The 27,071-nt window shown below is 50.7% G+C and overlaps 1 protein-coding gene across 3 annotated transcripts in view; it reads left to right on the top strand.

Moving 5' to 3' along the window:
• Positions 1-27,071, top strand: part of LOC140393316 (zinc finger matrin-type protein 4) — a 588,935-nt gene that overhangs the window by 179,848 nt on the left and 382,016 nt on the right. For all 3 annotated transcript variants that reach the window (XM_072479642.1, XM_072479644.1, XM_072479643.1), the window contains one exon: positions 3,035-3,194. In XM_072479642.1, the coding sequence (XP_072335743.1) occupies positions 3,035-3,194 (160 nt within the window). The remainder of the gene's footprint in view (positions 1-3,034; positions 3,195-27,071) is intronic.

The following is a 27,071-nucleotide window of genomic DNA, read 5'->3' on the forward strand; positions in this document are numbered from 1 at the left end:
ACCATTCACAATCTGTTTCACGACTAACCCCAAGGTGAGCCTCCAACCACATTTCCGCACCATCAGCAGGACGGCTTATTTCCACCTCTGCAGTACCTCCTGACTCCACCCCTGCCTCATCTCATCTACTGGTGAAAACCTCGTCCACACCTTGTTACTTCCAGATTTGATTATTCTGGAAGGTGATGGGGGGTCAGTGATGGCGGGTCAGTGATGGGGGGGTCAGTGATGGGGGGGGTCAGTAATGGGGGGGGTCAGTAATGGGAGGGTCAGTAATGGGAGGGTCAGTGATGGGGGGTCAGAGATGGAGGGGTCAGAGATGGGGGTCAGTGATGGGGGGTCAGTGATGGGACGGTCAGTGATGGGGGGGTCAGTGATGGGGGGGTCAGAGATGGGGGTCAGTGATGGGGGGTCAGTGATGGGACGGTCAGTGATGGGGGGGTCAGTGATGGGGGGGTCAGTGATGGGGGGGTCAGTGATGGGGGGTCAATGATGGGGGGGGTCAGTGATGGGGGGGTCAGAGATGGGAGGTCAGAAATGGGGGTCAGTGATGGGGGGGTCGGTGATGGGGGGGGTCAGTGATGGGGGGGGTCAGTGATGGGGGGGTCAGTGATGGGGGGGTCAGTGATGGGGGGGTCAGTGATGGGGGGGGTCAGTGATGGGGGGTCAGTGATGGGGGTTCAGTGATGGGGGGGTCAGTGATGGGGGGGTCAGTGATGGGGGGTCAGCGATGGGGGGTCAGTGATGGGGGGGTCAGTGATGGGGGGGTCAGTGATGGCGGGTCAGTGATGGGGGGGGTCAGTGATGGGGGGGTCAGTGATGGGGGGGTCAGTGATGGGGGGTCAGAGATTGGGGGGTCAGTGATGGGGGGTCAGTGATGGGGGGGTCAGTGATGGGGGGGTCAGTGATGGGGGGTCAGTGATGGGGGGGTCAGTGATGGGGGGTCAGTGATGGGGGGTCAGTGATGGGGGGTCAGTGATGGGGGGTCAGTGATGGGGGGTCAGTGATGGGTGGTCAGTGATGGGGGGGTCAGTGATGGGGGGGTCAGTGATGGGGGGGTCAGTGATGGGGGGGTCAGTGATGGGGGGTCAGTGATGGGGGGTCAGTGATGGGGGGGTCAGTGATGGGGGGTCAGTGATGGATTGTTCTGGTGTTAAAACGTCCACTTCCTCCTTTCACTCAGAAATCAGAACATTGTCAGGCTGAATTCAGCTTAAACTGTGTGAAGATCGATCGTTTTTGTACGAGTTGTTTTTCCAGGTTGAGTGATTAAGTAGGATAAGCCACATATGTTACTTAAAGATGTTTATAAATGTATATGAATAAGTCAGTAAATACCCTGATATAACTTCTATAATGTTAGCTCTGCTTCAGTGAGCAATACTCTCAACTCGGAGTCACAAAGTTGTGGCTTCCAGCCCTACTCCCAGGACTTGGACCGGTCTTGCAGTTTGCTGCTCCCAGTGCAGTACTGAGCATGTGCTGCACTGTCAGTGCCCCCTTTCGGTAATGCCCCCTGTCTGCCAGCTCAGGTGGATGTAAAAGATTCCGTGTCACTATTTGGGGAAGGGCACAGTAAGAAGTTTTACAACACCAGGTTAAAGTCCAACAGGTTTGTTTGGAATCACCAGCTTTCGGAGCGCTGCTCCTTCCTCAGGTGACTCACTCCTTATCTTACCCGAGTGATGTTTGACAGCATTGTGTTTCTAGGCACTGCGAGCGCTGGGAAACATGCAGCTAAACACACTTGCTATGGGACTTTGTTTAATTTGGTTAAATCGCACCCGTCGGACGTTCACAAGAATTATCCCTGGAATGAGGAGCTTGTATGAGGAACAGTTGAGGACTCTGGGTCTGTACTCGTTTGGGTTTAGAAGGACGAAAGAGAATCTTATTGAAACTTACAAGATACTGCGAGGCCTGGATAGAGGGGACGTGGAGAGGATGTTTCCACTTGTAGGAAAAACTAGAAGCAGAGGACACCATCTCAGACTAAAGGGACGATCTTTTAAAACAGAGATGAGGAGGAATTTCTTCAGTCAGAGGGTGGTGAATCTGTGGAACTCTTTGCCGCAGAAGGCTGTGGAGGCCAAATCACTGAGTGTCTTTCAGACAGAGATAGATAGGTTCTTGATTAATAAGGGGATCAGGGGTTATGGGGAGAAGGCAGGAGAATGGGGATGAGAAAATATCACCCATGATTGAATGGAGGAAGGGCAGTACGGTAGCGCAGTGAGTTAGCACTGCGGCCTCACGGCGCCAAAGTCCCAGGTTCGATCCCGGCTCTGGGTCACTGACCGTGTGGAGTTTGCACATTCTCCCCGTGTCTGCGTGGGTTTCGCCCCCACAACCCAAAGATGTGCAGGCTAGGTGGATCGGCCGCGCTAAATTGCGCCTTAATTGGAAAAATGAATTGGGTACTCTAAATTTATTTTAAAGAAATAAATGATTGAATGGAGGAGCAGACTCGATGGGCCGAGTGGCCTAATTCTGCTCCTATGTCTTATGGTCTTAGTCTAGTTAGATAACGGTGTGGCAATTGCCGACAGAACCGGGGAGAAGCTCCCAGCCAAACTCGCCAGAAATGAGTCTCCCCTATTTTACTTATGTTTCGGGAGATACCATTCACAATCTGTTTCACGACTAACCCCAAGGTGAGCCTCCAACCACATTTCCGCACCATCAGCAGGACGGCTTATTTCCACCTCTGCAGTACCTCCTGACTCCACCCCTGCCTCATCTCATCTACTGGTGAAAACCTCGTCCACACCTTGTTACTTCCAGATTTGATTATTCCAGCGCCTTCCTGGCCGTCCCCCTACCTTCCACTGAAATAAACATGAACTCGTCTAACCTGACAATCTTCCTCCAATTTTAGCCTCACAAGCTTCCCTGTTTTTAATCACTCCATCATTGGCCTTTGCAGAAATGCGAATTTCTTTGGGGGACTGGTATATATTTGGAGAGTATCCCCATGTTTGTTTCAGAGATCGACCCCGTTCGCTTTCTAACCCTTCTCTCTCTATCTTCCCAGGACCGGGATGACGGAGAGGTGGACAAAAACAAATGCTGCACCCTCTGCAACATGTTCTTCACCTCAGCAATTGTAGCACAGTCTCATTATCAAGGGAAAACACACGCTAAGAGAATGAGATTGGTGCTGGGAGAACCGCCCGTACCGCCCAGGACAACAGGTAAGCCTCCTTTGGGCATCCTGACAGAAATCCGGGTGTGAATGCTTTTGCAAAGATCCCAGTTGGTTTGACCAGGTCCAACGCGTTTGCTGCGGCCTGCATTCCAAACACAAGCGAGTTGGACCATTATGGGCTACCCCTTCACGGTAATCACCGGGCTCCTCCCGGGCAGGGTTTGGTTGGCCACACTCCAGGATTGTCCTGGGGTCTCTGCGAATTGATCTCACTGTTGCAGCAAAAGTCAGAGCTCTGTGTGTTCAAGTCACCACTCCAGAAACATTGAGTGCAGAATCTGGACCGGCTCTCCCTGTGCCAGTGCTAGGGGAGTGCTGCACTGTCAGAGATTCCATCGCTCAGCTGAAAACCAAGGGAATGACTGATCTCTCAGTTGGATGTCAAACATTTCACCGCCACTGGTTAGTAAGAGCCAAGTCCTCCTTGGTGTTCTGGCCAATAATTACTCCACATCCAACTTGTTGGAAAACTGCACAGTCCATAAGACACAGGAGCAGAATTAGGCCACTCGGCCCATCGAGTCTGCTCCGCCATTCAATCATGGCTGATATTTTCTCATCCCCATTCTCCTGCCTTCTCCCCATAACCCCTGCTTATTGATCAAGAACCTATCTATCTCTGTCTTAAAGGTGCTCAATGATTTGGCCTCCACAGCCTTCTGCGGCAAAGAGTTCCACAGATTCACCACCCTCTGGCTGAAGAAATTCCTCCCCATCGCTGTATTGAAGGATCGTCCCTTTAGTCTGAGATGGTGTCCTCTGTTCTAATTTATTCCTACAAGTGGAAACATCCTCGCTACGTCCACTCTATCCAGGCCTCGCAGCTTCCTGTGAGTTTCAATAAGATCCCCCCTCATCCTTCTAAACTCCAACGAGTACAGACCCAGAGTCCTTAACCGTTCCTCATACGACAAGCTCTTCATTCCAGGGATCGTTCTTGTGAATCTCCTCTGGGCCCTTTCCAAGGCCAGCACATCCTTCCTTAGACACGGGGCCCAAAACTGCCCACAATACTCCATAGGTGGTCTTTATGACACACTCTTCTCCAAAATAGCACCACCGGCAGATCTTTTTCATCCACCTATGAGGGCAGACTGCGCTGTTTGAAAGAAGGCCAAGGGGAGATGATGGTGTATTGTCACTGGAAGGGTACTCCCAAGGCCCAGGCTAATGCTCCAGGGACAGGGGTTCAAATCCCAACACGGCAGCTGGTGGAACTGAAAATTAATTTAAAGCTAGTCTCAGTAATGGTGACCATGAAACTGTCATTGATTGTTGTAAAACCCAATCTGGTTCACTGATGCTCTTTAGGGAAGGAAATCTGCCGTCCTTACCCGGTCTGGCCTACATGTGACCCACAGTGATGTGGTTGACTATTAAATGCCCTCTTAAATGGTCCAGCAAGCTACTCAATTCAAGGGAAATTAGGGACGGGCAATAAATGCAGGCCCAGCCAGCGGTGCCCCACAGCCTATGAAAGGATAACATTTTTAAAAAGAAGCTGGGATAGTACAGCACTCCCTCAATACAAAAATAGGATGCTGGTCTAGATATTGTGCTCAAGTCTGCATGTTCTCCCCCCGTCTGCATGGGTTTCCTCCGGATGTTCCGGTTCCTCCCACAGTCCAAAGATGTGCAGGTTCGGTGGATTGGCCGTGATCAATTGGCCCTTAGTGTCCAACGATGTGCAGGTTGGGTGCGGCTGTGGGAATGAGCCGAGGCAGATTGCTCTTTCAGAAGGTTGGTGCAGCATCGACGGGCCAAACGGCCGCCTTCTGCGGGGTAGAGATTCTGTGGATTCTAAGTCTCTGGAGTGGGATTTGAACCCACAACCGTCTGACTCAAAAGCAGCGGCACGGCCCACTGAGCTGAAGCTGTGCACCCCTCTCAGGTTTCCGGCATTATAACTGCGGCGACATTTCAAAGGCACGTCATTGGCTATGGGGAGCTGAGTTTGTGAAAGATGCCATAGACACGCAGGCTCTCTCTCCGTGCGATGGAGCAAGACTTTGATGGGCTGAATGGTCTCAGTGTAACGCTCTGACTCTATTTACTTGTGGGTGGATAGAATAGGCTTTCTGAGTTGGCACAGATGGATATTCTATTTTAATTCTTCTCCAAATGGAGGCCAGACGCTGGGTTTGTTATCTGAAGAGGAACCATTAGGATGGTTTCCAGTACAGTAATGTTCAGGCGTAAGTGTGTTCAATCTAATTGCAAGCACTCTGCACTAATGTACTGGAGGTTAATTTCATCGAGCACCGATTTAAATTAGTAAAACATCATTCTTAATGTTCACAGAGCCAGGGAGGCTAACCTTTGGGAAATCAAAACTGGAATCAGTGATGCAATCATTCAGCTGATTATTAAAAACGTGTTAATTACAATGTTCCGAGATTGCATTACTTGTTTCTGATTAAATGCTTCACATGCATTTGTTTCTGCATTTCTGGAATTCCTAAAGCAACCCCCTTGCACGACTTTAAGTCTGTGTTTTTTCCTGTTTGAAAAGTCTTTGCTTCCTCTATCTTCCCAGCTGTCAGCTTCACCCCTCTGTCTAAGGCCGAACCATTCCATTCACAACCTTGGTGTCACCTCTGCTTTTCTTTGTTCATTGGTTTCATTGGCAAGGCCATTCTTAATTGCCCTTGATTTGAGTGGGCCATTTCAGAGGGCAGTTAAGTCAACCTGTCATGTGAGAGTACCTTTAAGACATGGATGTTTAAGCAATGTGTCTTTAAGAAAACAGTGATGTCAGAGAGTGGGTGGGGCTGAGCTCAGGTCAGCCATTTTGCAGTTTAGTTTTGAAGTTTCAGTTTTGAAAAGTGCCTGGCTGGTTTTGCTGAGAGCAGTTTAAGAGTGCCTGGCTGGTTTTGCTGAGAGCAGTTTAAAAGTGCCTGGCTGGTTTTGCTGAGAGCAGTTTAAAAGTGCCTGGCTGGTTTTGCTGAGAGCAGTTTAAGAGTGCCTGGCTGTTTTGCTGTGAGCTGATTAAAAGGAGAAAGCCAGTTTGAGACAGCAGCTTGAGAAGTTCTGGTTTGCTGTGAGTTGCTTGAAGGGAGAAAGCCAGTTTGAGAAAGCAGCTTGGGATGAGTCTGTATGTGTCCAGAGAGCTGCAGGAAGAAAGCAAGGTGCTGGAGCTGAAGTCAACCAAGCTAATATATCTCTGCCATTCTACAGAAAATATATATATCCTTTAACCTGATGTGATACTGTTTAAAGGTGTTAAGTCTCTAGGAAGTTTGAAGGGACATTTTAAGGAGTTATTTACTGTTGCAATATTTTCTGAGTTATCTTTGAAGTAAGGGGTGTTAAGTGATCCAATGTTTATTTAAGATGTTAAGTTGAGTTCATGGAATAAACAGTGTTTTGTGTTTAAAAACCCACTTGTCCATAATTGTAATCCCACACCTAGGGAACAAGCCGTGTGCTAGGAAAAGCAACAAATCCAGTAAAGGGAGAGGTTGGTTGAACTCCATGATCCTCTCCCATAACATAACCACATTGCTATGGGTCTGGAGTCACGTGTAGGCCAGACCGGGTAAAGACGGCAGATTTCCTTCCCTAAAACAATTGATGATAATTTCATGATATTCCTGCTCCTGCACCTACTGGTGGACTAAGGTACACTTTTGTCTGTTTCCATAAATAGTTCTTCCCAGAACAGGTCACGAGTTTGTAACCAGGGAGCGGGATTCATGCCACGCCCCCCCACCCCCCGGCGATTCTCCGATCCGGCGGGGGGGCGGAGAATCCCACCCCAGGAGTTGGAATCTTGGCTGATCTGTTTTCACGAAATTTCAGGGGCACTGTTCTATGTTCATACATCTTTGAAAGTTGCCACTCAAGTGGATAGAGCTGTGAAGAAGGACTATGGTGTGCTATCGTTCATTAACAGAGGGATTGAGACTTCCGGGTGCGGCGATGACCAGCTGAGTCGCACGTTTCGGCAGCTCCCGGTGGAACGGACTTTTGGGCTCTTAATAAGAGCCCCAACGGCAATTTTAACGGCTAAAAGTACTGTGCGGTAAACCAGAAGGGAATCCCCCCTGGATACAGATGGAAAAAGGAGAGGAAAGTGGCCGGATTGCGGTGGATTCTTTACAGCAGCGGCAAGGAAGGCAAGCAAAAACCAAGATGGCGTCGGAAGGTGGCAGTTTAATATGGGGCCCTGAACAACACGAGTTTTTGAAACGCTGCGTGGAAGAGCTTAAAAAGGAGATGAAGAAGGAGCTGTTGGCCCCGATATTACAGGCGATTGAAGGGCTAAAAGATGAGCAAAAGACCCAGGAGCGGGAGCTTCGGGTCGTGAAGGCAAAGGCTGCCGGTATACAGGGCCTGGTGGTGAAGACGGAGATGTACGAGGCACACCATAAATGATGTGTGGAAAGGCTGGAGGTGCTGGAGAATAATGCGAGGAGGAAGAATTTAAGGATTCTTGGTCTTCCTGAAGGTGCAGAAGGGGCGGACGTCGGGGCATATGTGAGCACGATGCTGCACTCGTTAATGGGAGCGGAGGCCCCGACGGGTCCGTTGGAGGTGGAGGGAGCATACCGAGTGATGGCGCGAGGACCGAGAGCAGGAGAAATTCCCAGAGCCATAGTGGTGAGATTCCTCCGTTTTAAGGACAGAGAGATGGTCCTCAGATGGGCAAAGAAAACTCGGAGCAGTAGGTGGGAGAACGCGGTGATCCGCGTATATCAAGACTGGAGTGCGGAGGTGGCGAGAAGGAGGGCGAGCTTTAATCGGGCCAAGGCAGTGCTACATAAAAAGAAGATTAAATTTGGAATGCTGCAGCCGGCAAGACTGTGGGTCACATATCAAGGGAAGCACCACTACTTTGAAACGGCGGATGAGGCGTGGACATTTATTGTTGAAGAGAAATTGGAATGAGCGGGTTATTAAAAAAGAACGTTTGAGACAAAGTGGTGGGGCGAATATGGGGGGAAAAAGGGGGGAAAGATGATTTTTATGTTGTTAATCCTGCGACCCGGTAACCTTTCTCTCTTCCACAGGTTGTGGGGGAGGGAGGAAGGGAGATGGAGGAGTTGGGGGCGTTGGCCATTGGGGGCGGGGCCAAAAGGGAAGCGCGGGCTTTGTTCCCGCGCTATGATAATTATGGCGGGAATAGGGAAGCAGGAAGGAGGGGGGCGTCGCACGGTGCGAGCCGAGGTCACGGGGGGAAGCCGAGGTCGGCCAGAGTTTGCTGACTTCTGGGAGCAACATGGGGGGTGTAACCACGCTAGTGGGGGATCTAGCGGGGGGGGGGTGGGAGGGGGGATTTACTGGGTTGCTGCTGCTGGGGAGAAGGGGGAGCTGGTATGGGGTGGGGTGGGCGGGGCGGGAGTGCACCGCCTGGGGGACACACAGCTGCGTGGGAACCGGGTGAGGAGCTGGATAAAAGGGGATGGCTAATCGACAAGGGGGGGGTAAAGAGCTCCCCAACCTGGCTGATCACGTGGAATGTGAGAGGGCTGAACGGGCCGATAAAGAGGGCACGAGTACTCGCACACCTTAAGAAACTTAAGGCAGATGTGGTTATGTTACAGGAGACGCATTTGAAACTGATAGACCAGGGGCGAAATTCTCCCCCAACGGCGGGATGTCCGCCGACTGGCGACAAAGCCGGCGCCAATCAGACGGGCATCGCGCCGGCCCAAAGGTGCGGAAGGCTCCGCATCTTTGGCGGCCTAGCCCCAACATTGAGGGGCTAGGCCGACGCCGGAGGGATTTCCGCCCCGCCAGCTGGCGGAAATGCCGTTTGTTTCCCCGCCAGCTGGCGCGGAAATGCGGCGCATGCGCGGGAGCGTCAGCGGCCGCTGTCAGTTTCCCAGCGCATGCGCGGGAGCGTCAGCGGCCGCTGTCAGTTTCCCGCGCATGCGCAGTGGGGAGAGTCTCTTCCGCCTCCGCCATGGTGGAGGCCGTAGCGGAGGCGGAAGGGAAAGAGTGCCCCCACGGCACAGGCCCGCCCGCGGATCGGTGGGCCCCGATCGCGGGCCAGGCCACCGTGGGGGCACCCCCCGGGGTCAGATCGCCCCGCGCCCCCCCCCAGGACCCCGGAGCCCGCCCATGCCGCCTGGTCCCGCCGGTAAATACCAGGTTTGATTTACGTCGGCGGGACAGGCAATTCCTGGGCGGGACTTCGGCCCATCCGGGCCGGAGAATCCAGCGGGGGGTCCCGCCAACCGGCACGGCCGGATTCCCGTCCCCGCCCAATCTCCGGGAGCGGAGACTTCGGCGGGGGCGGGGGCGGGATTCACGGCGGCCAACGGCCATTCTCCGACCCGACGGGGGGTCGGAGAATGACGCCCCTGGTTAGACTACGCAAAGGATAGGTGGGGCAGGTGTTTCATTCGGGGCTAGATGCGAAAAACAGGGGGGTGGCTATATTAGTGGGGAAACGGGTAATGTTTGAGGCAAAGACCATAGTGGCGGATAGTGGGGGCAGATACGTGATGGTGAGTGGCAAATTACAGGGGGAGGCGGTGGTCTTAGTGAACGTATATGCCCCGAACTGGGATGATGCCAACTTTATGAGGCGCATGTTAGGACGTATCCCGGACCTAGAGGTGGGGAAGTTGGTAATGGGTGGAGATTTTAACACGGTGCTGGAACCAGGGCTGGACAGATCGAGGTCCAGGACTGGAAGGAGGCCGGCAGCAGCCAAGGTGCTTAAAGACTTTATGGAGCAGATGGGAGGTTTTGTAAGGGCCCCGAAGAATCCAGCACGAGTTTTAAGGATACAAAATAATAACGTTTATTTACTATAACAATATATACATAACAGTAGCAGTAACTTCCCTTGCTACCTTCTCCTTCCTCCTGGTTCCTGGACTGGCCAGCTTATTTATAGTAGGAGTTTCTCCGCCCCCCTCATTGGGGAAGTTCATACTCCCATAGGATTGTGGGATAGTCATTAGTCCCCAGCCAATCGTCAGTAGGCAGGTTATAACATCCCTCCCCCCCAAAGTCCAAGGAATCCACCGTAGGCCCTGGCGAAGGAAGGCGTCGAACCCGTTTGGCCGCAGGCCGGACACCATTTGCACACGGCGCTGGATCAGGCGGCGTATAACGAGACGGAGACCGGCGCTTCCGTGATGAACGGCGCGGTTGTACATCCACGGCCTGTGGACCCGAGGATTCCCCCTCTGATTCATCCTGTGTCTCCATCTCGGAGTCAGAGTCTGCTGCCTCCGTCATGTCAGCGTCTCTGTCCCCATTCGGTCCCGTCATGACCTGCGCAGGCTTCGAGTGAGGCACCAGTGGAAGATTTTGAGGACTACCTTCCCTTGTTTCTGGTCTTTGCCGCTGTTGAACTGAGCTCCGGGGGCGGGGAATCTTTTGCGGGGATGATCTTCTGGACCGGACGTGGTCTACATGTTTTCGCTGGAGACGACCCTGGGCTTGCACTTGGTACGATATAGGGCCCGTTTGGTGAAAGATTACACCAGGAACCCATTGGGCACCACCAGCAAAATTCCGCACGAATACTGGTCACCGGGCGCAAACTGCCGAATCGGACGATGCCGAGACAATCCCGGTCCCTGCCGTTCTTGTGTGCGGCGTACTTTTGCGCCAATGTCTGGGAAGACCATACTAAGGCGGGTGCGAAGTCTCCGGCCCATTAGGAGTTCTGCGGGAGCTACCCCAGTCACTGTATGGGGGGTGGTCCTGTACGTAAACAAAAACCGAGCCAGTCTCGTGTCCATTGATCCGGAAGACTGCTTCTTTAGGCCTCTTTTGAATGTTTGCACTGCACGCTCTGCCAACCCATTTGAAGCCGGGTGGTAAGGGGCAGTGCGGATATGGCGGATGCCGTTCATCTTTGTAAACCTAGCAAACTCCTCACTCGTGAATGGAGTGCCATTATCCGTGACCAGCACCTCTGGGAGGCCATGCGTGCAAAATGATAAACGCATTTTTTCAATTGTTGCGCAGGACGTTGTCCCCTGCATCTTATGCACCTCCAGCCATTTGGACTGGGCGTCAATTAGAAGAAGGAACATGGATCCCTGAAAAGGGCCTGCGAAATCTGCATGTAAGCGTGCCCAAGGCCGCCCTGGCCATTCCCAGTGATGTAGGGGCGCGGCCGGCGGAAGCTTCTGATGCTCCTGGCAAATGGAGCAGTTTTGGGCCACCTTCTCAATGTCGGTGTCGAGGCCTGGCCACCAGACATAACTCCGGGCCAACATTTTCATCTTGGTCACGCCCGGATGCCCATTGTGCAAGTCTGATAATATCAGCTCCTGGCCTTTTTCCGGGACAATCACACGCAAGAGGATGCCGTCTTCCACGCTGAACTCTGACAGCTTGGAGGAAAATTCCCGCAACTCGCCTGGGAGCTGTCTATGCTGCCCACCATACAGGACTATGTGCCGAACCTTTGACAGGACTGGCTCCGTCTGGGTCCACTCACGGATCTGTGATGCCGTGACAGGCAAGGTGTCCATAAAATTTAGGGTAGTGACCACCTCACCGGTCGTGGGGGTCGACATGCGGCCGGTCGATAAAGGCAATCGGCTCAGTGCGTCGGCATTTGCTATCTGCGTACCTGGTTTGTGCTCCAGAGAATACTCATATGCAGCAAGCAACAAAGCCCAGCGCTGGATCCGTGCAGAAGCAATGGGCGGTATTGGCTTATCCTCTCTGAAGAGTCCCAGCAGGGGCTTATGATCAGTCACGATAGTGAAATGGCGGCCGTACACATACTGGTGGAAGCGTTTCACCGCGAAAACCACTGCCAGGCCCTCCTTCTCGATCTGCGCGTACTTCTTCTCCGCTGCAGTCAATGTGCGGGAGGTGAAAGCTATCGGTCGCTCGGCCCCGTTCTCCATCTTGTGGGACAGGACAGCCCCAATACCATACGGGGATGCATCACATGTGACGAGCAAAGGCTTTCCCGGATCATAGTGGGTTAGTAACCCAGACGACGACAATTGTTGCTTTACCCGCCGGAAAGCGGTTTCTTGCGGCTGACCCCAAACCCAGGTGTGATTTTTCTTTAGCAGCAGGTGTAAGGGGACCAGCGTAGTTGCCAGATTGGGGAGGAACTTCCCGGAATAGTTTACGAGACCGAGAAAAGAACAAAGATGCGAAGTGTCAGTCGGGGTGGGGGCATGTTGAATTGCACGCACCTTCTCTGCGACGGGGTGCAGACCCTCGCGGTCCACCCGATAACCTAGGTAGACTACTTCTTTTGCCTGAAATACGCACTTTGTGTGACGTAAACGGACTCCAGCCTCCGAAAGGCGTTTAAGGACAGCCTCCAGATTTTCCAAATGCTCTTGCTCCGACGTCCCTGTAATCAACACGTCATCTAGGTAGACAGCCACACGTGGTAAACTTCTCAAAATGCCCTCCATAACACGTTGAAAAATTGCGCAGGCAGAGGATACTCCAAAGGGCAACCATGTATGTTCATACAGGCCCCGGTGTGTGTTAATTGTTACATATGGTCGGGAGGCAGGGTCCAGCTCCAACTGCAGGTAGGCGTGACTCATATCTAATTTTGTGAATGAGAGTCCGCCTGCAAGTTTCGCGTAGAGATCCTCTATGCGAGACATTGGGTATCGGTCGAGTCGGGAAACTGTATTCACTATAAGTTTATAGTCGCCACACAAGCGAACTGTGGCATCTGGCTTCATTACTGGTACAATTGGTGCTGCCCAGTCAGCAAAACGGACGGGCCTGATAATACCCAAACTCTCCAAACGAGTGAGCTCCCCTTCTACCTTCTCGAGCAAAGCGTAAGGCACTGGGCGCGCCCGGAAATAGCGCGGTGTGGCTCCTGGTTCAACTTGGATACGGGCTACGGCCCCTTTTATTTTCCCCAGACCAGGCTGGAATACCTCTGGGTATCGTCCTAGCACCTCAGTCAACCCTCCAGAAACTGTTTGGAGGATGTGCTGCCATTGCAACCGCAAATGGCGCAACCAGTCCCGACCCAACAGGCTGGGCCCTTGGCCACGCACTACGATAAGTGGGAAACGCCCCTCCTGGCGTCCATAGACAACAGGGGTCATTGTAGTTCCTGCAATGTCCAGTGGTTCCCCCGTGTAGGTGGCCAACCTGGCCTGTGAGTCAGTTAGTGTAAGGGTCTGTATACCCTGCTTGATGCGGTCGAATGTCCTCTGGGCGATCACGAAGACCGCTGCGCCAGTATCCAACTCCATCTCCAGCGGGTGGCCATTGACCCGTACTGTCACCTTAATGGGGGCCACACGGGGAGCTGCCACACAATGCAGCTGCAGGCAGTCGTCCTCCGTCTCCACGTCCTCAGGAGTGGTCGCCGCAGGTTCATCCACATGGAAGGTACGGCCTCTGGGCTGGTCCCAGTTACGGCCCCTGGGCTGGTCCCAGTTTCGGTCGGAACGACGGCGCCTCTGGCGTCCCCAGGACTGCCGTCCGCGACGGGGTCAGCGCCTACAAGTCTGACACGGACATGGCTCCTCATCCATTGGCTCTGGAGAAGGCTCCCTTCGGGGAGGAATGTCCGATGGCCACTGGCGTCGGTCTGGTCATTGCCTCGCCCAAGGTATCGCAGGAGTGCGGGGGGACGTTTTTGGGCGGAAAGGGTTGCGTCTCAAGGCATGCACTTCCATTCCCTGTAGCTCCTGTACTCCTCGCTCTGCGCTCTCTCGGGACAAGACTATTTGTATTGCCTGTTGAAAAGTCAATGTTGGCTCCGCTAACAACTTTCTCTGGGTGGCCGCATTGTTAATACCGCAAACCAAACGGTCGCGTAACATTTCTGACAAGGTCTCACCATAGTCACAGTATTCCGCAATCCCGCGTAGCCTGGATAAAAAAATCGGCAAGGGATTCTCCAGGGGTCCCCTCAGCGGTATTAAACCGGTAACGCTGGACTATCGTGGACGGGGTTGGGTTAAAGTGTTGCCCCACTATATTCAGAAGTTCGTCAAACGTTTTGGTGTCCGGCGCAGCTGGGTACGTAAGGCTCCTAATCACCCCAAACGTATGCGGCCCGCAGGCGGTGAGCAATATGACCACCTGGCGCTCGTTTTCAGTGATATTGTTTGCCCGGAAATAGTAACGCATCCGTTGTGTGTACTGGTTCCAGCTTTCCAGCGCAGCATCAAAAACATCCAAACGTCCGTACAGAGGCATGGTATAATAGAAAACAACTTCCAACCTGTATCCAACAAAAATCCAGGGAGGTGGCTTCAGCAGTGTAGACAGCTATTCACTTTTACCTTCGTCGCCAGTTTTGTAAGGGCCCCGAAGAATCCAGCACGAGTTTTAAGGATACAAAATAATAACGTTTATTTACTATAACAATATATACATAACAGTAGCAGTAACTTCCCTTGCTACCTTCTCCTTCCTCCTGGTTCCTGGACTGGCCAGCTTATTTATAGTAGGAGTTTCTCTGCCCCCCTCATTGGGGAAGTTCATACTCCCATAGGATTGTGGGATAGTCATTAGTCCCCAGCCAATCGTCAGTAGGCAGGTTATAACAGGAGGAGTAGACCCATGGAGATTTAGCAGACCTAGGAGTAAGGAGTTTTCGTTTTTCTCCTATGTCCACAAAGTTTATTCGCGAATAGACTTTTTTGTTTTGGGAAGGGCGTTGATCCCGAAGGTGAGGGGGACGGAGTATACGGCGAGAGCCATTTCGGATCACGCTCCACACTGGGTGGACTTGGAGATAGGGGAGGAAAAAGAACGGCGTCCACCCTGGAGAATGGACATGGAACTAATGGCGGATGAGGGGGTGTGTCTAAGGGTGAGGGGGTGTATTGAAAAGTACTTGGAACTCAATGATAATGGGGAGGTCCAGGTGGGAGTGGTCTGGGAGGCGCTGAAGGCAGTGGTTAGAGGGGAGCTGATATCAATCAGGGCACATAAAGGAAAGCAGGAGAGTAGGGAACGGGAGCGGTTGCTGCAAGAACCTCTGAGGGTGGACAGGCAATATGCGGAGGCACCGGAGGAGGGACTGTACAGGGAAAGGCAAAGGCTACACGTAGAATTTGATTTGCTGACAACGGGTACTGCAGAGGCACAGTGGAGGAAGGCACAGGGTGTACAGTACGAATATGGGGAGAAGGCGAGCAGGTTGCTGGCCCACCAATTGAGGAAAAGGGGAGCAGCGAGGGAAATAGGGGGAGTGAGGGATGAGGAGGGAGAGATGGAGCGGGGAGCGGAGAGAGTGAATGGAGTATTCAAGGCATTCTATGAAAGATTATATGAAGCTCAGCCCCCGGATGGGAAGGAGAGAATGATGTGTTTTCTGGACCAGCTGGAATTTCCTAAGGTGGAGGAGCAGGAGAGGGTGGGACTGGGAGCACAGATCGAAATGGAGGAAGTAGTGAAAGGGATTAGGAGCATGCAGGCGGGGAAGGCTCCGGGACCGGATGGATTCCCAGTTGAATTTTACAGGAAATATGTGGACTTGCTCGCCCCGCTACTGATGAGAACCTTTAATGAGGCGAGGGAAAGGGGACAGCTGCCCCCGACTATGTCAGAGGCAATGATATCGCTTCTCCTAAAGAAGGAAAAAGACCCGCTGCAATGCGGGTCCTATAGGCCTATTTCCCTCCTAAATGTAGACGCTAAGATTCTGGCCAAGGTAATGGCAATGAGGATAGAGGATTGTGTCCCGGGGGTGGTCCATGAGGACCAAACTGGGTTTGTGAAGGGGAGACAGCTGAATACGAATATACGGAGGCTGCTAGGGGTAATGATGATGCCCCCACCAGAGGGGGAAGCGGAGATAGTGGTGGCGATGGATGCCGAGAAAGCATTTGATAGAGTGGAGTGGGATTATTTGTGGGAGGTGTTGAGGAGATTTGGCTTTGGAGATGAGTATATTAGATGGGTACAGCTGCTGTATAGGGCCCCGATGGCGAGCGTGGTCACGAATGGACGGGGGTCTGCGTATTTTCGGCTCCATAGAGGGACGAGGCAGGGATGTCCTCTGTCCCCATTATTGTTTGCACTGGCGATTGAGCCCCTGGCAATAGCATTGAGGGGTTCCAGGAAGTGGAGGGGAGTACTCAGGGGAGGAGAAGAACACCGGGTATCTCTGTATGCGGACGATTTGTTGTTGTATGTGGCGGACCCGGCGGAGGGGATGCCAGAGATAATGCGGATACTTGGGGAGTTTGGAGAATTTTCAGGATATAAACTGAACATGGGGAAAAGTGAGTTGTTTGTGGTGCATCCAGTGGAGCAGAGCAGAGAAATAGAGGACTTACCGCTGAGGAAGGTAACAAGGGACTTTCGCTACTTGGGGATCCAGATAGCCAAGAATTGGGGTACATTGCATAGGTTAAATTTAACGCGGTTGGTGGAACAGATGGAAGAGGACTTCAAGAGATGGGACATGGTATCCCTGTCACTGGCAGGGAGGGTGCAGGTGGTTAAAATGGTGGTCCTCCCGAGATTCCTCTTTGTGTTTCAGTGCCTCCCGGTGGTGATCACGAAGGCTTTTTTCAAAAGGATTGAGAAGAGTATCATGAGTTTTGTGTGGGCCGGGAAGACCCCGAGAGTGAGGAAAGGATTTTTGCAGCGTAGTAGGGATAGGGGGGGGGGGGGCTGGCACTACCGAGCCTAAGTGAGTACTAATGGGCCGCCAATATCTCAATGGTATGTAAGTGGATGGGAGAAGAGGAGGGAGCGGCGTGGAAGAGATTGGAGAGGGCGTCCTGCAGGGGGACTAGCCTACAAGCTATGGTGACGGCGCCGTTGCCGTTCTCACCGAAGAAATACACCACAAGCCCGGTGGTGGTGGCTACTCTGAAAATTTGGGGGCAGTGGAGACGGCATAGGGGAAAGACGGGAGCCTCGGTGTGGTCCCCGATAAGAAATAACCACAGGTTTGCTCCGGGGAGAATGGATGGGGGATTTGGAACATGGCAAAGAGCAGGAGTAACACAATTGAGAGATCTGTTTGCAAGTCTGGGAGCGCTGACCGAAAAATATGGGTTGCCCCAAGGGAATGCATTCCGGTATATGCAACTGAGGGCTTTTGCGAGGCAACAGGTGAGGGAATTCCCGCAGCTCCCGACGCAGGAGGTGCAGGACAGAGTGATCTCAAAGACATGGGTGGGGGACGGTAAGGTATCAGACATATATAGGGAAATGAGGGACGAGGGGGAGATTATGGTAGATGAGCTGAAAGGGAAATGGGAAGAAGAGCTGGGGGAGGAGATTGAGGAGGGGCTGTGGGCTGATGCCCTAAGTAGGGTAAACTCATCGTCCTTGTGTGCCAGGCTAAGCCTGATACAATTTAAGGTGTTACACAGGGCGCATATGACTGGAGCACGGCTCAGTAAATTTTTTGGAGTAGAGGATAGGTGTGCGAGATGCTCGAGAAGCCCAGCGAATCACACCCACATATTCTGGTCATGTCCGGCACTACAGGGGTTTTGGGTGGGGGTGACAAAGGTGCTTTCGAAGGTGGTGGGGGTCCAGGTCGAACCAAGCTAGGGGTTGGCTATATTCGGGGTTGCAGAAGAGCCGGGAGTGCAGGAGGCGAAAGAGGCTGATGTTTCGGCCTTTGCGTCCCTAGTAGCCCGGCGCAGGATACTGTTGATGTGGAAGGAAGCCAAGCCCCCGGGTGTGGAGACCTGGATAAATGACATGGCAGGGTTTATAAAGCTGGAACGGATTAAGTTCGTCCTAAGGGGATCGGCTCAAGGGTTCACCAGGCGGTGGCAACCGTTCGTCGAATACCTCACAGAAAGATAGAGGGAATGGAAAAGAAGACAGCAGCAGCAACCCAGGAGGGGGTGGGGGGGGGGGGGGGGGTGGGTGGGGGGGGGGGGGGGGGGAGGAACCAGAAGGACTCTCAGGGATGTTAGTGTATAAGTATAATATGTATAGGTTGTTGTTATAGGTAATTGTATACTGGACTGCTGAATTGTATTTTTGGAGAGTATTTATTTGGGACAAGGCAGTTGCCATTTAGTTTTGTTTTTTAATTTTGATGTTGTTTATATATTATTTATTTCTTGTTTAAAAAACTGGCCATTGTTATTTATATTGTTATATTACTGTGTAAAAGATACACAATGTACTGTTATGGTTGGCCAAAAATTTTGAATAAAATATATTTTTTTAAAAAAACAGAGGGATTGAATTTAAGAGCCGTGAGGTGATGATGCAGCTGAACAAAACTTTGGTATGGCCACATTTGGAGTACTGTGTACAGTTCCCCATTTTAGGAAGGATGTGGAAGCTTTGGAAAAGGTGCAAAGGAGATTTACCAGGATGTTGCCTGGAATGGAGAGTAGGTCTTACGAGGAAAGGTTGAGGGTGCTAGGCCTTTTCTCATTAGAACGGAGAAGGATGAGGGGCGACTTGATAGAGGTTTATAAGATGATCAGGGGAATAGATAGAGTAGACAGTCAGAGACTTTTTCCCCGGGTGGAACAAACCATTACAAGGGGTCATAAATTTAAAGTGAATGGTGGAAGATATAGGGGGGATGTCAGAGGTAGGTTCTTTACCCAGAGAGTAGTGGGGGCATGGAATGCACTGCCTGTGGAAGTAGTCGAGTCGGAAACATTAGGGACCTTCAAGCAGCTATTGGATAGGTACATGGATTACAGTAAAATGATATAGTGTAGATTTATTTGTTCTTCAGGGCAGCACGGTAGCATCGTGGTTAGCACAATTGCTTCACAGCTCCAGGGTCCCAGGTTCGATTCCGGCTTGGGTCATTGTCTGTGCGGAGTCTGCACGTCCTCCCCGTGTGTGCGTGGGTTTCCTCCGGGTGCTCCGGTTTCCTCCCACAGTCCAAAGATGTGCAGGTTAGGTGGATTGACCATGCTAAATTGCCCTTAGTGTCCAAAATTGCCCTTAATGTTGGGTGGAGGTGTTGACTTTGGGTAGGGTGCTCTTTCCAAGAGCCGTTGCAGACTCAATGGGCCGAATGGCCTCCTTCTGCACTGTAAATTCAATGATAATCTATGATTAATCTAGGACAAAGGTTCGGCACAACATGGTGGGCCGAAGGGCCTGTTCTGTGCTGTATTTTCTATGTTCTATGTTCCATGTTCCTCCACGCGGTCTGACTGACAGCTACATCAGCAGAAACTGGGATATTGAACCCAGTCCCCAGTACCTCACTCTCTTAACGGCGTTCTCTTAATTGACCAAACACCTATCAGGGAAAGCTCCAGCAATAAAGAACACACAATCTGCGTAAGGCAAACCAGAGAGGAAAATTAGGATGTCAGCAGGCTGGTTGGCTACTATGGGCTTCAATTCCCCACCATCTGCTTTCACAGATCACTGTTTACCAAACTCTGGACCTTTGCTGCTCTGTCACTCTGCCTGGTTCAAGATTTGGGTCGCGTTAAGCAATTGTTTCAAATCATCGTTGTCCCAGCATCAAATTCCATCAGAAATTGCCGAGAGGCAATTGTCCAGAGTGATAAGGTTACGTTCAGAGTTCAAATGTGGATATTCGCTTTCAAGAGAATTTTGAAGAAAGAGCAACTGTCTTCGAAATGAAGTAGCAATCGCGACTGTTTGACTTCTCACTTGAGGAAGGGCAGACAAGTGACAGTTGTCAATAGTAACCATAAAACCGTACAACACAGAAGGAGATCATTCAGCCCAGAGTTCCTCTTTGGGAGAGCTATTCAATTAGGTGCACTCTCCCCAACCTGCTCCCAACTCTTTTCCCCATTGGCCTGCAAACTTTGTCCAATTCCCTTTGAAAGTTGCTACTGAATCAGTTTGCACTGCTCACGTCGACGCTACCACCAAGAAAGCACAACAGCGCCTATACTTCCTCAGGAAACTAAGGAAATTCGGCATGTCCACATTAACCCTGACCAACTTTTACAGATGCACCATAGAAAGCATCCTATCGGGCTGCATCACAGCCTGGTATGGCAACTGCTCGGCCCAGGACCGCAAGAAGCTTCAGAGAGTCGTGAACACCGCCCAGTCCATCACACAAACCTGTCTCCCATCCATTGATTCCATTTGCACCTTGATGTGACCATCAATTCACACAAAACCAGGAGTAGAAGTAAACTGTGGCTTTAATCAACTAGAACAGTGCCTGCCTGCGACTGATCTGTTAGTGGGAGCCGCCTACAGAGCGACTGCGCTTATACCTTCCCTCAAGGGGTGGAGCCAGGGGCGGAGCCCACACAGGCCCCAACATGCTACATCATAGGTAATACCTTACAATGGTCCATAGGTGGAGCCCACATGGGCAACAGCGTAATACAGATATGTACATGGTGAATTGTAACAGTAATACATTCACCACACACCTCCCCCTGCCTGGGGAAAGCGGGCTGCATAATCAAAGACCCCTCCCACCCGGCTTACTCACCCTTCCAACTTCTTCCATCGGGGAGGAGATACAGAAGACTGAGAAAATACACAAACAGACTCAAAAACAGCTTCTTCCCCACTGTCACCAGACTCCTAAATGACCCCCTTATGGACTGACCTCATTAACACTACACCCTGTATGCTTCACCCGATGCCGGTGTTTATGTAGTTACATTGTGTACCTTGTGTTGCCCTATTATGTATTTTCTTTTATTCCCTTTTCTTCCCATGTACTTAATGATCTGTTGAGCTGCTCGCAGAATAATACTTTTCACTGTACCTCGGTACACGTAACAATAAACAAATCCAATCCAATCCAATCCTTTCAGGACATGCATTCTACTTTGCTTGGTAAAGAATTCCATGCAGATTCTCTCTGGATCTTTTCCAGTCACCATAGATCGTGTACTCTCAGGTTGCCAATCCCCTTGGCTCTGGAAGCAACTACTTGTTTTTCACTTTCATCAAAACCTGTCGTAATTTTGAACACCCCTATTGAATCTCCCTCTGATGCCTGCTCGAAGTGGAACAAACCCAGCCTCTCCACATAACCAAAGTCTCTCAGCCCTAATACAACTTCATATAATCCTACAATGCCGCTCGGCCCATTGAGGCTGCGCTGACCCTTTGAAGGAGCACCCTACCTAGGCCCAGTCCTCCACAATCCCACTTAACCTTTTGGACACTAAGGGCAATTTTGCATGTCCAATCCACCTAACATGCACATCTTTGGACTGTGAGAGGAAACCGGAGCAAACCCACGGAAACACCCAAGGCCGGAATTGAAGCTGGGCCCCTGGTGCTGTGAGGCAGCAGTGCTAAGCACATTGTCACCAGGCCGCCCCAGTAAATCGCCGGTGCAAGATCTGGTGAATAGCATGCTGGGAGGTCACTCTTGTTCATTTTACGATGGAATGTAGCAGGGGCTTAATTGTGAGGTGGTGAAAAGTGCTATATAAATGCAAGTTTTCCTTTTCACCATTCTTTTAATAGCCTTTAGTCTACTGAAGGATCCCCCCGCCCCCCCCCCCCCCCCCCCCCCCACCCCCCCTACGCTGACACCAATGCCCGCTGCAGTGAGAAATCCTGCTTGACATTTCTGGAGAAGGGTCTGATGCACTTGCAGCATTATTCCCCCCCCCCCCCCCCCCGCAACTCCCCCCCTCAGCTGTCTCAAGGAACGAATAAAGGTCCATCTGGAATTCCTATTCAAATACAATTCGCATCAAACGATGTGCAGAGCCGAAAGGGTCACCTGCAATTCACAGAGTGACCTTCCCTTCCCGGCAACGAATTGATTACGAGCATTGTCAGCCATTCCCTCCAATAAACCTCTCATTCAAACGGAGCTGGGATTCTGAGTTATGGTGCAGCCCCGGGCACATCAATCACCCTCTTCCTCGAAGAAAAGGAGAAAAACATCATCCTAACTCTTAAAATATTTGCTGTTGAATTTTTCTTTGCTCCCCCTGGGTAGCCATTGCTGCAGGATACTTTCCCAGCTGTAGCAACCGGGGAATCTTGAACCTTGCAATCAGGGTAGCTTTTGTAAAAGGGAAATCTTATCAGCAGGACTGCAGCCCCCCCTCCCCCCTAAAAGGGAGGGATGGTTCGTCAAATTGTTCTTTCGTTCGAGGAAAGTTCCCACAGGCAGGGTAGGGGTTTCTCCCAGCCAATCGTCAGGCTTACAACAACAACAACTTGCATCTATGTAGCACCTTCAGCGTAGCAATACCGTCACTTTGCAGGAACGATAAGGAAGGTCGGCCAAAGAGGTCAGGTTTCAGGAGTGTCTAAAGAAGAAGATGGAGGTAAAGCGAGGCGGAGAGCTCAAGGGAGGGCCCTGGCAGCAGAAGTCATGGCAGCAAATAGGGAGGGGGGGGGCAGAAATCAAGCCTAGAGTTGGACGAAGGCAGATATCACTGAGGGTTGTAGGGCTGGAGGCCCTCAAGTGGTAGGGAGAAGTGAGGCCATAAGGAGATCAGAAAACAATTTGAATTTGAAGTTTCGGTGGAGCAGGAGTCAATGCAGATCAGAGAGCACATTGGCGATGGGTGATTGGTCCATGTTGAGAGTTAGGATGCGAAGAGCAGAGTTGTAGATGACCTGGTGGTTAATGGAAGATGAGAATCCACAGCAAAACTGAATGAAAGTGTTGCTAACTTTAGCTGTTTCTTAATTTGGCTCTGTTTAATTGCATTTGCTCAAGAGTCGCCAGGTATCTTTCGACACCGCCACAAGGTTCAGAACCGAATACTGATCAAAGACTCGATACACCAGTTAGTAAGTTCAAAAGCAATGCTCATTTATTTACACACAGTCAAATCTACTCATGCATAAACTCTACAAACTAAACTACCACTATTACTAAAGCCTATACTTAGCTTCGGGCGCCCACTCAGTCAGAGGAACAATGGCCGTTGCTCGGTTCTGAGGCTGCTGGGTTGAGCTGTTTACAGGGTAGCAACTAGGAGCGTCTTTCTCGTAGCGTGCGTTGGCTTGGAACTTACTTGGTCTGATGCAGCAACTCGGTGGGTCTCTCTTCGCTGAGAGCCAAGGCCGAAGAAGAAAGATTCTCCCTTGGGGAATACCTTTTATACTAAAAAGGATTTTGCGCGCTTTTGGGCGGGCCTTGAACTTGGCCTCAATTAATTGGGTCTTTCCCAATCATTCGTATTGATCTTCCTCCAATAGGGGGGTGGTTCCCTGATCGCTGGGCGTGTCCTAGGTGACCGTTGGTCTGCTTTGATTTAGTCTCTTCTGGCCGGGCGGGGTGTCTGCCTTAACATTGTGTATCTAAATGTTTCCCTTTTGTCCCCGGAGATGGCTCATTAGTATGTAGATCGCTTAGCAGTTTCTGTCCTGTCTGAGCGTTTAAGATTCTAATCAACAGACAGAGCTTGCACCTGCTCGTTTTTAGTATTGTCCAATTTTCCCTGCATTCTTTGCAAGTGTCCATTTTGTAATCGGGTCGTGGCCATCCCAGATGGCTACACTAGGCATATTCTGCAATAGTTTTGATGTTTTACTGGAATTTTCTGGTAAAACAGGAGAATCCAGAGAATAATTAATCTTTATTGGGTTGAAGAGAGGTATCTGTACACCTGCTTTTCCTCTATTATCCAGAGATTGCATGTTGGACACTTTAAAGACAGCAGGGAAACAGACCTCTTGCATTGAACCCTTCCCTCCCCACCCCATTACTCCTGCCCTCTTACTGGATCCCATCCTGCCATGACACCTCAGTGACATAACAAGTGGGTTCCAGAATAAATTGCTTCTCTACTTCTGTCAGGCTGGGATCTGTGTTCATGGCGTTACTGCTAGCAAGAGACACCAGGTTGAAGATTCCCGTGGGCATCAGGAACCCAACATCAGGATTATTTGCAGGATCCAGGCCCGCACATCTTAGCAGAGCCCCCGCGGAAGCAACCTTATTGATCACCCCTGCGTTTGCTGTTCGATTATGGGTGGTGGTTGGAACACGGTCACAGGAGACCCAATGAGAGAGTCCGCAGGACTGGCTGGCTGGCATCCCCATTGAGAGAGGTAGACGCACCTCAGGCAGAAGGCGAGCGCAAGGACACCTCGCGGTGGAGATGTTCTCAAAAGGCTGCAAAATGTTCCATAATGATTAAGTGAAAGTTATTAGAGCCATCAGTGTTGAGGGAGATCTCCCCCACTCAACAAGAATGGTTTTGGCCATGACTTCGAGGCTCCATCACCTGGGCAGGGAGAGCAGGGCCCAATGGCACTCTGACCTACTGTCAGGAAGCTGCCTCCTGATCATTAGCGAGCTCTGGACTCAGCAGAGGGTTATGCGACCCCCGGAAAATTCCATTGGTTTGGGAAAATGACCCTGCAGTGGAGCCTTAAGTGATTCAATCGGCTGTCTGCCTCCGTGAAGCGGATTCCTGATTTTCTGTGGGAAACAAGCCCGGAGACGGGACAGCATCAGGAAGTAATCCCAACTGGGGTTTCCACTACTTTTTGGTTCCTTCATCTCCATAGCTGCTTCCAAGGGATGGGATAATTCCAGCTATTGTGTGTAGCTAATTCCTCCTCCGCTGATAACATGAATAAGAAACGGTTTTCACTGAGGAAAGGTGCATTCGCCAGGTCTTTCCATCAACTGCCCTCAGTAATTTGTTTCTTTGGCGAAACCCATGGCCTCTGTCTTTTTTTCTCTTTTTAAAAATAAATTTAGAGTACCCAATTCTTTTTTTCTCCAATTAAGGGCAATTTAGCGTGGCCAATCCACCTACCCTGCACATCTTTGGGTTGTGGGGGGTGAGACCCACGCAGACACGGGGAGAATGTGCAAACTGCACACGGACAGTGACCCAGAGCCGGGATCGAACCTGGGTCCTCGGCGCCGTGAGGCAGCAGTGCTAACCACTGCGCTGCCGTGCCGCCCTACATGTCCTCTTTGTATACAATAAATCTCTCTATCCCCGTTCATTTAGTCTCAGTCGGTCTTCCTGAATTTTACCTCTTATTTTCCTGACAAATACCATCCGGTGATTTTATGAGGTCTCTTACTCTGCTGTCGAGCCATTGGAAAGAGCTCAGCAGAAACACCTAAGGAATGGCATGAAGGGTTAGAAATGGCCATTAATGTAGCCCTATCCGCTGGACTGTTACAGTTACCACGGAAGATCAACAACAACATGTATTTACGTAGCACCTTCAACGTGTTGAAAACATCACAAGAACTGGATCAGACAGAATTTTACACCAAGCCACATATGGAGATATTGGGACTCATGACCAAAACCTGGTGAAGGTGGGTGTTAAGGAGCATCCTACGGGAGGGAAGAGAAGCCGGGAGGCTGTGAGGCTTTTGGGAGTGAATCCTGGAGCTGAGAGTCCAGTCAGCTGAAGGAGCCATCACCAATGGTGGAGCAAAGAAAATCCGGGACGTTCAAGAGGCTAGAACTGAGGCACGGCAGAGAGCTCATGGGGTCCCTACTTCATATTGGATCAACTCACTGACTAATTTATGATATCTTTCTTTATCCCATGACTTTTCACTTTCTCTATAATGCTCAGGTGAGGGATATGATCAAATGGCTTTTCTTAAAAAGTCAAGATAGTTTAATTACCATATTGCCTTTGATAAATCTTTGGGATTGTTTCCCAAATTTCTGTTACTCATGCTTCAATTGTTCCTGAAATAACAAACTCCAATATTTTTCATCTCTAAACTTTAATTTAGAGTGTTTTAAAGAGAAAATCAGAAAATGTTGTTGTGTGTCTCTGGCTTTTTGTGCATTGTATCAGAGCGATGCAAGGGTGACACTGGTTTCTAAGGGTGGGATTTTCCGTTCCCGCCAACCCCAGATTGGAAGCTCGTCCCGAGGTCAACGGACCTTTAAACTGTCCATCAAACTTTCCGTCCTGCCTCTGTCGATTTTAAAAATCCTATGAGTTGCTCCTGGATTGGTGGGAAAGCACATCAGCATGGCTGGGGGTTAATGGCACAGTCCTACAACAGTGAGGCTAGCAGGGCAGGGCTGTAATGATGCACGTTCAGACTTCATTAAAAACACAAAAGGTATTTATTTAATAAGAAAAACTTTACAGAGGCCAACAGCCACAAGGTAGGACCTGACATGTCTTCTACCTATGAGAGGACTCCACCCCCTTGAGTCATTATCCACTCTGCGCCGCAATTGGTCCCCCAAGCCAGGTGGCCCTTACTCTGCTGTGTTGCCCTTAAAGGGTCAATTAACACAATCACCACATCCCTCCCCCTTTAACTCCTTTATACAAGCTTCAGTAACTAAGTTACACAGTCTTAAATTCTAATTAAACATTATGTACGTGAGTTGGACAGTTATGAATAAAATCTTTGAGAGGCTGAGATGCTTCTACAGGATGCACATTAACAGGTGCTGTAGTAACAATTAACTCTAGGACGTTCATTACCAATTTCTCCCACAGAAACAGCATCATGTCTATAACTGGGCGATCAGGTACATCGGTGCTTGCACGTTCGAAAACATTTCTTGATGGCAGCAATGACTGCTGGAGCATTTCTCTACACTTCACATGCCCCACATGTTTAAGAATGATCCATCTCTCCACGTCCATTTGGTACGACAGGAATCCGGTCTCAGAGTCAATAATTCCGCAAATCCAGCTTGTTCCACTAGCGAAGTTTCATATTTTGGCAACGTCACATTATGTACTTGTTGAGGGATTTTTATTGTTGCGATGGCGCATTGATGAGATCTTGAGGCTTGTGTGTTTAAACACTTTTACAGCTCAGCTGTAACTCTGTACAGTTCCAAATATAGTCTTGCATGAAACTCTCCCAAGCCAGCTTGCTGCTCACTGTGTTCTGTCCTAGACTGTCTATGACCATGTGACTACATACAACACTCTGGGCGGTGCCACTCTCCAGTGCCACGTTGACCCCTGCTCTGCCGGGAAGCTCACATTATAATGCATGCAGGCAAATAATAATAAGCGCTTATTGTCACAAGTAGGCTTCAATGAAGTTACTGTGAAAAGCCCCTAGTCGCCACATTCCGGCACC

This window comes from Scyliorhinus torazame, chromosome 16, assembly GCF_047496885.1.
Source record: "Scyliorhinus torazame isolate Kashiwa2021f chromosome 16, sScyTor2.1, whole genome shotgun sequence".
Taxonomy (NCBI): Eukaryota; Metazoa; Chordata; class Chondrichthyes; order Carcharhiniformes; family Scyliorhinidae; genus Scyliorhinus; species Scyliorhinus torazame.